The sequence below is a fragment of the Marmota marmota genome, unplaced genomic scaffold (genome assembly GCF_001458135.2).
Source record: "Marmota marmota marmota unplaced genomic scaffold, marMar, whole genome shotgun sequence".
NCBI lineage: Eukaryota > Metazoa > Chordata > Mammalia > Rodentia > Sciuridae > Marmota > Marmota marmota.
The window spans coordinates 17,986,330-17,999,139 of NW_025999960.1; the positions used below are offsets into that span (position 1 = coordinate 17,986,330).

The following is a 12,810-nucleotide window of genomic DNA, read 5'->3' on the forward strand; positions in this document are numbered from 1 at the left end:
ACATTATGGTCAGTGGGATCCTTCGAAAGCCTGTTAGGCTACATCATTTCTGTGCTCAGAGCCAATGCCAAGGAAGATTCTCCAGCATGCCTCCCATTCCTGCTCACCCTGCTCCCACCACCGTGGCCTCTGGCTTGTCCATCAAACAAGCAGAAACACTCCTGCCTTAGACATTTACCCACTTGCTGGTTTCACTGCAAGGACATTTCCTCTTAAAACCTCCTCAGCCATGTCCCTCAACTCCTCCAGGTCTTTGATCATGTTCCCTTCTGACCTCCATCCAGGCTCCCTGCTCCCTTTTCCTTAGCACTTCTCACCATCTGAGGTCATCTCTTGCACAGAATTGCAGTCTATCATCTGTCCGCCCTGGCTGGAGCATAAGCTTTAAGTAGTGACAACGTTGTGGATTTTGTTCTCCTGGGTGACCCCAGTGCTTGGTAGAGTGAGGGCACATGGCAGGTATACTACCTAGTTCTGTTGAATGAATAAATACACCACAAAAGTTAAAAGCAGGAAGAGAAAGGAATGAGGGGAGCAGGGAGGATAAAGAAGAGGAATTGGGACATTAGGTTTTTGCAGATATTTTAGAAAGAGAAGTCTCCAGGCTTCACAGTGAGCAGGAATGACCCTGGAGATGCTGGTAGTGCAGAAACTCAAGAGCTCACAGGAGAACTAGTCCAGTTTCTCCAGATCCTGCTTCTAGGGCTTGAATCTGTCTGGTTGAAGGAAATGACACCTCACTCCTCTAAGGATAGGCAAAAGTTTCCAGGATATTGAGAAGGGAACCAGAGGAACCCCACTGGAGGAGAAAGAGGGAGGGGAGCAGGAAGATGTCTTCGAGGGCACCAGTGAGGACAGAGAACTTGATATAGACTTTGGAATCAGATGGACCCGGGTTCACTCCAGTTTTGCCACCTGTCAGCAGTGTGATCTGGGAGAGGGATGCACTGAGGGGAGGATGGTGACAGCATCCTGCTTCAGGTGGGTACAGGCCGTAAGGGGTGCTTGATTGTAGACAACTCGAAAACAGTAATGCAACCAGCTAAAATCTGTCTGTTTTTCATTATCAACATGCCCTGGCTGTTCTAAATAATGCTGGTAGACAAAGATCACCCTGACTCCATGGCATATCAGTGACCTTGGCCAGGCGGGTGGGGTGTTTAACCTCTCTGAGCCTCAGTTTCCTCATGCGTATATGGAGTTAGACCTTCTTCACATCGTTCCAAGGATTCAACATGGACACATCTGGGATGTGCGTTGTCAAGGCCTGGGGACCCTTCCTGAACTCCATTGCTTTCCCTCCTCCTTTTCCTCCTTCCTGTCCTCTCTACCCTTTTCTCTCTCTTTAGCCCAAACCTCCCTCCATTTCTGGGCAGTCCTCCCTATTCCTGTCCTGCAACCCACACCCCTCCTGTGGCTCATTATCCCATTAGGCATTCCTGGGCTGTCCCAAGTTTCAGCTTCCTTGATCCCTGAGCAGAACGGGTGGGGTGGGGGTGACTGGGACCAGCCAAGCCTAACCCTGTCACCATCAGCACTTTATAGTTCTGAGGTATCATTTCACCAGATGATGCATAACACAACACTCAGACATTTTCAAGGGGGTGGCAGGTAGAGAGTGGGGAGGAGTTGTCCTGGCAACTCTGGGCTCGAGGTTTTGCTGCCGTGACAGTTTCTTTTTGCTGTCGTCAGTCCACCTGAATGTAATCCTGGAGATCTGGCTGCGCCCAGCCGCGGCTCCTCAGCTGTGTCACTGGCCGACTGCTGGGTCATCATGATGCTATCTGTGGAGTAGGGAGGCGGGCTGAGTGGAGGGGACCCCCTCCTGGTTGGCTGAGCAGGGTCTGGGAACCCTGGGCATGTGGTGTGGCAGGGTGTGCGTGGGTTGGGTGGGGGGCGGGGATGAAAGGGGGCAGTCCAGGCGCTGAGCAGCCTTTGCTAAGTGCCGCCTTCTGAGTGCTTCCGTTTTGCCCGGGGAAGAGTTTGTGCTGGAGCGAGACACTGGCCAGGGAGGAGGTCCTTTCTCACGCTGAGACCTGCCCCTGCTGGGAAAGCACTTTGGGAGTCCCCACAGAAGGAGCCGGAATGGGAGGGGAGGCTGAGTCCACTCTTGCCCATACCTCCACTTCTGCCCACTCAGACTAATGACCACTTGCTTGAAACCCAAACATCTCCCCAGGGGAGATAAAATGCGTCCTCTTATTGGGCACCCTCTTCCTGCAGGAAGGATGAGGTTTCAGGTTTAAGCCAAATTCCTCCCATTACTCACGCAGTGCCATCTGGCCAGAGTGAAAATGTTCCTGCTAGGTGCGGTTTGCTTCAATAACCCTTCACTGAGTGCTCATGTGTGCCCAACACTGTAACTAGGTGCTGGGATGGCCAAGGGAACCCTTTTTCTGCTATCAGATCCACTAACTGAATCACTGTGCCATTTAGGAAGTCATTGTCCCCTGCCAAGATTCTTTCTGGGTGCTCAAGTAACCCTAGTAGAGAGAAGCAGCAGTTAGAGGGCTTGGGGCCACAGTGAGGAAGGGACCATTTGAGGCAGAGGCAGTGGGCACCTGGGGATGGGCCATCGGAGCAGGTCAGGGTGTGGGGGGACAGGAGAGGCTCTATGTGAGTACTTGAGAGCCAGGGGAGGATGAGGGACAAGGAAATGGAGACATTCTGGGAAGACAGGAGCTCCATCTTGTCCTTCCACCATCCCCGACTTGCTTGTTCCCACGCTGTCCTCCCTGGCACTCTGCGTGGGATTGAAAGCTGGATTCTCCAGGCAGAGTCAAACGTCGTGAAGTTCTGGCTTGCTGTAGACGGTTCTTAGCCTGCCTCCACCCCAGGCTGGTTCCTTTTGTATCCCAGCATCCAGGGAGCTGGCCCAGAGGGGAAGGAAGCTCAGGAGGTGTTTGCTGAGTCGAATGGAATGAGAACACTGTGCTCCCACCAGGAGGCGCTTTTGTCTCACCTGTTTTGAGTCATCACCACCCCATGGGAGGAAGGGAGAATGGGTTACTGCCAGACAGTGAGGAGTGGGGGAGTCCTTGGAATGTTCTAGAGGGGACAAACCCAGGTCCATGAGCTTGTCTCCAGACCTGAGCAGGGGGCGCCCCACTGCTGGGATGAGTAGTGCTTAGTACATGGTTCCAGGCAGCCTCTCCTTTCTAGCAGATCTGTTAAGGGCCCAGGTACTCGGGAACCAAAGTCTCAAAGGGGTGGCAGGCAGGCCAGAGAGGCCCCTTGTGAGGGTGAGGGATCATTTTAATTTTTACTCAGCTCAAACACCTAAAGGGGGCGTCCCCGGGGCCTCAGGTAGTCTTCTGTGAGATAGAGGTGGCCAGTCTCTTTGGAATCCCAGGTTTTGGTGTACTCCTGGCCAGAGTGTTTCTGTTGGTTCCAGAGCTGGGCTGGGAGTTCCGCTGGTTTCGGGGCCAGGTCCAGAGCAACAGGGATGCAAGTGGCACTGAGGCTCCTGAGGCCCACCATCCCCTCCCTCTTTCCCTTGCACCTGGCACACACCTCTGGAATCACAGGCTCTGCTGGGCCCTGGGCACATGTCTTTCCACTAGAAGCTCCCACTGGCTTCCTTCCCCTTACAGTCCTGCGGCTGTTAGGATTCAGGCTGGCCTGCTTCCTGCTGCTTCTCCTGGGGAGCTTCCAGAGTCCTGTGACTCAAGAGGGACCCTCAGTTATGTTTCCCATGCCCCTCTGCTCTGCCACCTTCACAATAGTCCTGGTAGCTGGAGTTTCCTGTTCCAGGCCCACATTACTGCTAAGCTGTACATTCCATGGTCTTGGGCCAGGCTCCTTTTAAAAGGAGCCTCATGGACCTGCTATACTCATTTATAATGTATGATTCAATGAATTTAATCTATTCCCAGATATGTGGAACCATCATTGCAGTCAATTTTAGAACATTTTCATCACTAAAAAAAAAAAAAGAGAGAGAGAGAGAGAAATTTTAGTTATCTCCCAACTCCTGTCACCTACTTCCTCCAGCCCTAAGCAGTTACCACTCAGCTCCCTCCCTCTCTAGATTTCCCTGTTCTGGACTTCCAATGCATTTATTATGTGAATGAAATAAAATAATAAAGAACTTTCCTGTGTGGCTTCCATCACTTTGTAAAACGTTTTCATAGTTCACCTATGTTGTGGCAGGTATAATTATTCCATTCTTTTTTTATGCCCAAGATAGGATTCCATTGTATGGATATGGATCCTATGTTGTTGATCCATTCCATTCACCTGTTGATGGGCATTTGGTTGTTTCCGCCTCCGGCTACTTTGAATCATGTCGCAAGTTTGTTTGGCCATGTATTTTCATTTCTCTTGGTATATACCTAGGAAAGGAATTGCTGGGTCATATGGTAACTCCATGTTCAAGAGTTTGAGGAACTGCTAGAATGTTCTACACATCATTGTACCATTTTACAGTCCCTATCCTGGGCCCTCAGTGCTGGGCCTGCTGTATGTACAGGGCTGTCTTGTTCACCATGGTGCTACCAGGTCCTGGATGGTCTGACCCAAGCCGATGCTTGATAAATATATACTGTGTGACTGAAAAAGTGAATGAATGAGTTCTATTGAATGTGTTGCCACAAATATGCACCTCCAGGCTTCCTGTCAGATTCTGTCCTTGCAATCTTCCCTTTGAGCTTTTCTCTGACCCTCTTTCCAGCACAATCATTTGTTGCTTCTTGTTGTTCTCATACTTTTTAGCATCATTATTTATGACTCCTTGATGAGGCTGAGAGTCCCTCCAGGGATAAGAGGGTGTATTTGTCATCTCTGTATCACTGGCTTCCAAAGCAGTGCTTGGCACAGGATGGGTGCTCTGTGGCAGTGAAGGGAGGGCTTCATCCCAGCTCTCAGGAGGGGGAGAGAGCCCTAGGGGAGGGGCTGTTTCAGGGGTCATTGAGGCAACAGGGAAGAACACTGGAACCTTGCAGAGGGTAGAACCACTGCCACTGAATCTTGTCTCCAGGTCTCAGGGTTTCCAAATGGGAAGAGGAGGTTGAAATGTCCTGGGCTTCCTTCCTTGCTGGGCTGCTGCCCATCTTCACTGCTTTGCCCAGGCCACGGCTATGTAGGCCCTGGGAATGGTCCAGAATAGGGAATGGAGCCCAAACAGGGTTTGGGAGCTGCTACATCTAAACATGATAGTGGGCTCCAGGGTTTTCTATAGATTGTATGCAAGGCCCCATGCAGTGAGGAGGTCTCACTGGGTGCAAAATCTGCACTGGGATCGTATAATACGGTTGCTTTTTTAACATGGCAAGTGATATGCAAACTAGTGGGGTGTGGCATGCAGGTTTTGAGTATGAATTATATGGAGCCATATTTATTCCACAGGCCACTTGCAAATTGTGAATGTGTTGTTTTCCCATTGGTAGAATGACTTTCCTTCCCATTCCCAAGCTTCCAGTCCCCAAAGATGGCTCATGATTCCCTTCAGCCTTATCTTACCCCCCGCCCCCTGACACAGAGCAGGATGAGCAATCCTGATTCTCAAAGTGTGAATAAAGTTAGTTTATTGGGAACACAGAGCCCAGAAGCTCCGGGCAGATAACTTGTATCCCAGGTGGGCAGGGCTCCTGGGAGGTGGGTGAGCCCAGCACCTTCTCCTCCCTCTCCCAGATTCCAAACTAGAGCCTCCAAGTGGCTGGGGCAGCTCCACAGAACTGTTGTGGAGAAATGTGTTCATGTAGACCCAAAGCCCCAAATCTAGAGGGCTAAAGGGAAGAAGCAGGAGCTGTTGGCTATGTACAGAATATGGGGTGGGGAGTGGGGCTTAATCCCATTGAGTAAATAATGTCAGCTCTTGATCATCCATCTTCCCAGTAACTATTTCAAGTCTTCTTACCCTTTGTTTCAGGAATATTCCACCATCTGCTGCCAATGTGGGCTCAGGCAACAGACTCATTTGTGTAGTTTGAGATCAAACAAATTTGTGTAAGTAAAGCTACTACCCAAAGACTGCTTTTTGAGTTTTTGTGCTGGCAGGAGATTGGCAGATCCCAAATGATCTGAAATCTTGGCACTTGGTTTTGGAATTCAGAATGGGATTTTGGGGTGTCTCCTTTTGATGTTTACAATAGTGCATATTTCAGGAGGGTGCTAAAAGAAGTTTACTTTTTTTTTAGGTGCATGAGAGCCAGTGGAAAGGGAGGTGGGAGGCTTGGGTGGAGTGGGGAGGAGGAGGCTGGCTTTGAAGGGAAACTTGCATGGGGTTTTCTGCAAAGCAGAACTGTGATGTGCCCATTTGGTTTATCTGGAATTGAAGTGGTTGGGGTTATTGCCATTTCTGGGCCATATCAGGGCTGACTGTCACTAGTTTGGGAGGGACAAGAGAAATGCATCCTCTCTCTCTGCATCCTACTTCACCCCAGGTCCCAATGCAGATTTTGTACCCAGCTACTTGAAAATAAAGATGAACTTGAAGGTCAGCTCAACCCCAAGCAGAAATCCCAGGGGTCTCTGGAGTCAATACAGGAAGGGTAGGATTTTGGAACAGCCTTTGGCCCTAGTGGGGTACAACATCCAGGGCCCTGTCCCTGGGTCTCCAGTGTTGGGGGCAGTGCTAACACTAGTGCGCGCAGGAGCTGCCCCCAGTTGCCAGTTTCATGTTGGAGCTCCGCCCACTCCCACAGCCCAGGAGCCCCTGGGCCTCGCAGGGGATGTAGAGTTCCCCAGTGCCCACCACACTGCAGCCCCCGCTGCTCCTGAGGACACCTGTGCTTCCAGGGCAGTACTCGGTCCGCAGCATGGGTGTACCCACCACACAGGGCTCGTACAGGATGGCGCCTTTGGAACTGCTCACAGCTGTGGGAACATGAAGGGATGCTCAGGATCCCACCCCATGTGGCTCTGAGGGAGCTGCCCTGAAACTTCTCAGCCAGGCCCACACCTCCCACCTGCTGCCACTCACCTCCAGCTACCAACTTCCATGTCTCCCCACCCTAGCAACATCCAATGCTTGGAGATCCCCATGGGCTTCTCTCTTTTCCTCAGAGCCTTGGAGAGGTCAGGCCCGATGTCACCCCCTCTCAGCTTCTCCTTGTCTTCTCTCTCCCTTTTGTGTCTACCTCAAACCCTTGCCCTCTAGCAAAGCATCCTCTGGTCTATGTGGCTTCTTGGGGACTCTGAGACCATGCTGGGCATCTACTCCTAGTTGTGATACCCCAAATATGGATAGTCCTGCCAGAGACCTTCTCCATCAACCCAGGGCTTTTTGTGAGGTGGGAGATGCCCCAGAGGTCTGGATGGAGTGGTGCCAACTTGTAGGTTGTGTTATCAACTCCCGCGACCTGGCACTTTGGGGCCAAGGTTCATCTACTTACAGATATTCACAGGCCCGATGCCTTCACACAGCCTGGAGAGAGGAGGAGAAGAAGACAGGGTGACTGCATCAGAAAAAAATGAAGTGGGAAGGTGCTTGCCTAGCATGTGTGACGCCCCCCGGGTTGCCATCCCCAGTACCACAAAGAGAAAACAAAGAAATAAACAGAGTGAGGCACTCCAGGTGGAAGCTCCCCTTCTCTTGCCCTCACCATGTCGAGCAGGAGGGCTCAAGGACTGTGTGCTGTTCTGGATTTTCCACCACCCGTGGGTGGGTCACGGCAACACTTCCCCGAGGGCTGGGTAACACCCTGATCCCTGCCCTCCCTTGCAGAGCTCACCTGTGCTCCTCGCCCTCCAGCAGGCGCCTGTAGGTGGCGATCTCGATGTCCAGGCCCAGCTTGGAGTTCATCACCTCCTGGTACTCCTTGAGCAGGCAGGCCATGTCCTGCTTGGCCTTCTGCAGGGCCTCCTCCAGCCCCGACAGCTTGCACTTGGCATCGCTCAGGGCCGCCTCGCCCTGCTGCTCTGCCTCGGCTATGGCGCCCTCGAGTTTGCAGCGCTGGGGGAGAGGGCATAGCATGGCATCACTGGGGGCCCCTGAATCTCTGAGTGGGATGCTCAGAAGGATAAGCAGACATGTGGTGGCACCTGCCAGGTTTGAATTTGCTGTGGGCTTTATCCTAGGATTGTGACATCTGGCTCTCCTGGGTATAGGGAATTGTTTTTTCTGGAATACACTCAGGAGAGCTGAGATTTCCTCCTAGATAGGCTTAGCGCTGGGGGTGGAGTGAGGTTAAGCTCTTATAGAAAGGATCTACTTCTTCACCAGTGGAGGCGGTCAGGTTTATTCCCTCCTCCGCGGTGCTCCCCGGGAGCGTTGGACCTGCCCCACAGCCTGCGGGAGAGTCACCTGTGCTGGGCTCCCACAGCAGAGGCCTCCCCTGCCTCACCTGAGCTTTGACAGTCTCAATATCTTGCTGCAGCCTCTGGATCAGCTTGTTCATTTCCAGGATCTCGTTCTTGCGGTTGCGGAGGTTGTCACAGTGCTTCCCAGCTGTCTGCCTCAGTTCCTCATACTGCCGGGACACAGGTGTCACACCTCCAGGCTCTGCTCTGTGGCATCTCCTAGCTTCTTCCTCACTGTCCCCAGTCTTTTCTCCAGTGACTTCCTAGCTTGGTGCTCTCTGGCTTCTGATACTTGTCCTGCTTTCAATTCCCTTTTTATTTCTGACCAATGTTTATGTCCTTCCATGGGCCGCTCCTTATTTCTGTCTCACCCCTCAGTTCTGACACTTCAGGCTTGTTAACTTCCCCTCCAAGCTCCAAGATCTTCACCTTGCCTATCAGATCCCCTTCTCTCTGCCCCAGAGCCCTAGCCGTCTGAGGACTCTCTCCCTTTTAGATGTCCCTCTGGATCTTGGGAGGGGTTTCTGGGCTCAGCCTAGAATGCTAACAGATCAATAACTCAAAACAATCAAAACCAAAATGCAAAGTTATGTCTTACCTCAGCTAAACACTTTTTGAAAACCTTGTCCCTTTGCATTCAATTTCTGAAGAGTAACTGTATACAGATTACATTTGTATATTATTTAAAAAGTTAGCCGGCTTTAGATTTTCTGATAGTGGATGGGAATATCTTTCATAAGAAAATACAAAGCAAGGGGATTATAGCTCAGTGGTAGAGGGCTTGTTTGACATGTATGAAGTCCTGGGTTTGATCTCAGCACCACAACAACAAACAGGTCCGGAAAACATGGCAGCTGAGTCATTTCCCACTTAATTCATATTAAGCACAATCAAGTTGGCTCTTCTGTTATTGGGTTACTGTGGGGAAATCTGCAGCTGCCTAATAAATATCCACTCCTTTTCCCTTAAAACAGAACCCTTTGAACCCAGATAGGATAATATTTCCCAGCTTCTGATCAATGAGGTCTATGGTCATTGCTGGGTAGGGATTCTAGGAAAGCTTTTTAAGTGGGGAATGACTCAGCTGCCATGTTTTCCACCTTCTAGTTTTCTCCTTCTTGCTGAACATTAGTGATGTTTGTAGCTATCTTGGGACATGAGGCAATCATGAGCCTGAAAATGATTGTTAAAGAAGGTAGAATAGGGTCTGGGGCTGTGGCTCAGCAGTAGTGCACTTGCCTAGCATATATGAGGCACTGGGTTCAATTCTCAACACCACATATAAATAAATAAAATAAAGGTCCATCAACAACTAAAAAAGTATTAAGAAAAAAAATGATGGTAGAATTGACTGGGCAAGTGGCACATGCCTGTAATCCCAGTGGTTTGGGAGGCTGAGATAGGAGGATTTCAAATTCAAATCTAGCCTCAGCAACTTAGTGAGGTCCTGAGCAACTTAGCAAGACCCTGTCTCTAGACCAAATATATATATATATATAGGACTGGGGATGTGGCTCAGTGTTTAAGTGCCTCTGGGCTCAATNATATATATAATAGGACTGGGGGAATGTGGCTCAAGTGTTTAAGTGCCTCTGGGCTCAATCCCCAGTCCAAAAAAAAAAAAAAAGGCGTAGAATGGAATGTTGGAATGAGATGGACATCATCACCCTAAGTACATGTATGAAGACACAAATGGTGTGAATATACTTTGTATACAACCAGAGATATGAAAAATTGTGCTCTATATGTGTAATATGAATTGTAATGCATTCTGCTATCATGTATAACAAATTAGAAAAAAAAAGGATCCTGAGTCCCTGGTGGTATGATCCTGGGCAGTCTATTTTTGTACTCTGTCACATGAAAAAAAAATAAAAACTGAATTTAATATTTTTAAAAAAATTTTGTGATTCTTATAGCTAACTAAATACGATCTTTAACCAATAGAATCATCTTTATGGTTCTGACGGGATGATGGGAAACTGAGCTTGTGTCCCCTGAGCCCACTTGACTGATGGATGGTCCAGGAGCAACCAGAGAAGGGGCCAGCAGGGTGAAGCTGGCCATGGTTGGGCCACAGACGGAGTCACCAGGGCTGGCTCCAGGCCAGGGTTTGTTATTTCTGATTACCACAGATCTTCAGAAAATAGGCAGAGCAGTACTTGAGGCCCTGGCTGGGTGGGGTACCTATTACCTTCAGAAAGAGCCCCAAAATATTTGGCACAGCCCTGCAGACATTTGGCAACCCAGCCCCCAAAAGTCTGTCTGGACCCAGCTTCCTCACAGCACACCGGGACCTCACTTTCTTGCCTCTGCGTCTCCTTCCTTCTGCTCCTCAGCCTGCTTCCCCAGTCCTCTGCTTATTGACATCTCTACTTACTGACAATTCTTCTGCCTGTTCAGGTACAACGTGTTGCTTCTGTCTCCAGGCCCCTGAATCTGCTGCTTGACCTTGGCAATCACCATACACTCTTTGTCTCTCATGGTGATTAGTTATACACTCCCCCTGTCCCCCAGAAATATAATTCCTCCAGAACAGGTCTGGTCTCACTCTTGGTATCCTGGATGTCGCCCTGCTCCATAGGGCCATCTTTCGCTGGCCCCCATCTAAGCCACCCTCCACACACTCCCTACCCTCTACCTGACCTGTTTCCTTCCTAATATACACCACTGTCTAACATACATCCTCTGGACTTCCTTGTTTCCTTCATTGTCTGCCCCCTGCCTCTGCCTCTAAGAAGGAAGTGACATGTGGGCCAGGTTGCTGTCTGTTCTGTTTGCTGCTGGATCTCCAGCTCCTAGCACTCGATGGATCCTCAATGAACAGTTGCCTGAATGCACGAACCAGTGAGCGGACGCATGCGCGGTGCCTTTCACAGACAGGGCAGTGACACTGAGATGATAGTGTTTGTTAACTCAGATTGCCCTCAGGGGCTCCCCTGCCCTCCCAGCAATCCCCTAATTACTAAGTCTGGGCCCACCTTAATCACTGTTTCTGCTGTACCATTAGTAACCACCCCATGCCACCAGCCTCCCACGTCTCCAAGCCCAGAGTCCTCTTTGCCATCATCACCAATTAGGTTTATTGAAGGCTGTTTAGAGGAGCGCTTCTGGTGAGTCTGAAGGTAAATAAAGCCGGGCACCCTGGTGACAGGCCTGGCCTATCTGTGGGGGTCCCTCCTACATGCTCTGTAGGGAACTGGCGTGAAGCTTGGCAGAAACAATAGAGCTGGCATTTATGGGATTCCCTGGCGCTGTGGCATGGCCCAGTCCTCTGTGCTCCTTACTCACTTCCTGGGGCCCAGAGCATCTGGGGGTCCTCCCCTGGCCCTGCCTATTTCCTCTCTCTTCTCCCCTCTCCCTTGCTCCCTGTCCCTCCCTACCCCCAGCCCAGCCTCTGCACCCCAGCTTACCCGGCACTGGTACCAGGCCTCTGCCTCAGCTTTGCTGCGGCTGGCAATGTCGTCATACTGGGCCTTGATCTCGGCAACGATGCCGTCCACGTCCAGATCCCGGCTGTTGTCCATCTTCACAATGACTGAGGTCTCGGAGATCTGAGACTGCAGCAGGAGGATCTCCTGGGGAGGGCCAAGGTGAAGGAGTGAGCTCTGAGAATCAGCAGCCGGATGGGGACAGCCTGCTCTGATCTCTTGTGGGAGATTTGCACAGGTCTCTGCTGTAGCTGTTCCAGGACTTCCGCCATCAATATCCTCCTGGTCCCTGTCCTTTAGTGTCCCAGAACTTTCCCTGAGGAGCCTGAGAGCCTGGGATCTGGATACTCCAATTTCTGAGAGTCTCACTCCCTGAGCTCCAGCTGTCCCTGGGGGATCTATCTGTTCCAGGCACCTGCTGGGTAGATGCCTTCTTAACCCCCTGGCCCCTGACCAGCCATCTAGAAGGCAGCATGGCTGCAGGTACCTCCTCAAACAGGCCTTTCATGAAGCTGATCTCCTGTTCTAGAGCCTCCACGTTGGTCTCCAGGTCAGCTTTCACCAGGAAGGCTGTGTCCACATCCTGCAGCAGAACAGTGACAGAATCATGACCTGGAGCTGGGGGTGTGTGGGGACCATGTCCTCCACCAGCCAGGTACTAGCTGATGGCAGGTGGCAGGTGTGGGGCCCACTTTTCCTCAAGGAGTCCATGTGGAAGTGAAGGATGGAGCCAAGGTGGAAGGGCGGGTCCCCGGCCCTGGGACCCCTATGCCTGGACCCGACACCCTGATAGGGAAGGATCTGAGGATTTTCGGGGTTTAGAGGAGCTACCATGTTAGCCTACCATGTTCTCAGCTCTGATTGTAGAGCTCAGCCTAGAAATCCCCAACTGTCTGTCTAAGGAATCCTGGCAATCAGTTCATCTTTGGGCGTTTGAGTCAGAGTTTTGTTTTGTTTTTGATTTGGCATAGCCACATCTTCAACTGCTTGGGCAGGTGCAGACATGACCCTACCTGGCTTTGGCCTACTGAGTTGGGAGTGGGGGACAAACCAACCCTTGCCCCTAGCAAGAGGGATGGGAGTGGACTCTGACCTTCATCTTTTTCAGGGTCAAGGGGGTTGGCAAGGGAGGGTGGGA

The 12,810-nt window shown here is 51.0% G+C and overlaps 1 protein-coding gene across 1 annotated transcript in view; it reads right to left on the reverse strand.

Annotated features, from left to right (window-relative positions):
• Nucleotides 1-5,014: 5,014 nt before the first annotated feature.
• The window catches only part of Krt82 (keratin 82), a 13,510-nt gene continuing 5,714 nt past the window's right edge, over nucleotides 5,015-12,810 (reverse strand). The window contains exons 4-9 of the mRNA XM_015493397.2: nucleotides 12,160-12,255; nucleotides 11,655-11,819; nucleotides 8,286-8,411; nucleotides 7,674-7,894; nucleotides 7,335-7,366; nucleotides 5,015-6,816 (exon numbers count right to left, since the gene is read on the reverse strand). Of these exons, the coding sequence (XP_015348883.1) occupies nucleotides 6,581-6,816; nucleotides 7,335-7,366; nucleotides 7,674-7,894; nucleotides 8,286-8,411; nucleotides 11,655-11,819; nucleotides 12,160-12,255 (876 nt within the window). The 3' untranslated portion in view covers nucleotides 5,015-6,580. The remainder of the gene's footprint in view (nucleotides 6,817-7,334; nucleotides 7,367-7,673; nucleotides 7,895-8,285; nucleotides 8,412-11,654; nucleotides 11,820-12,159; nucleotides 12,256-12,810) is intronic.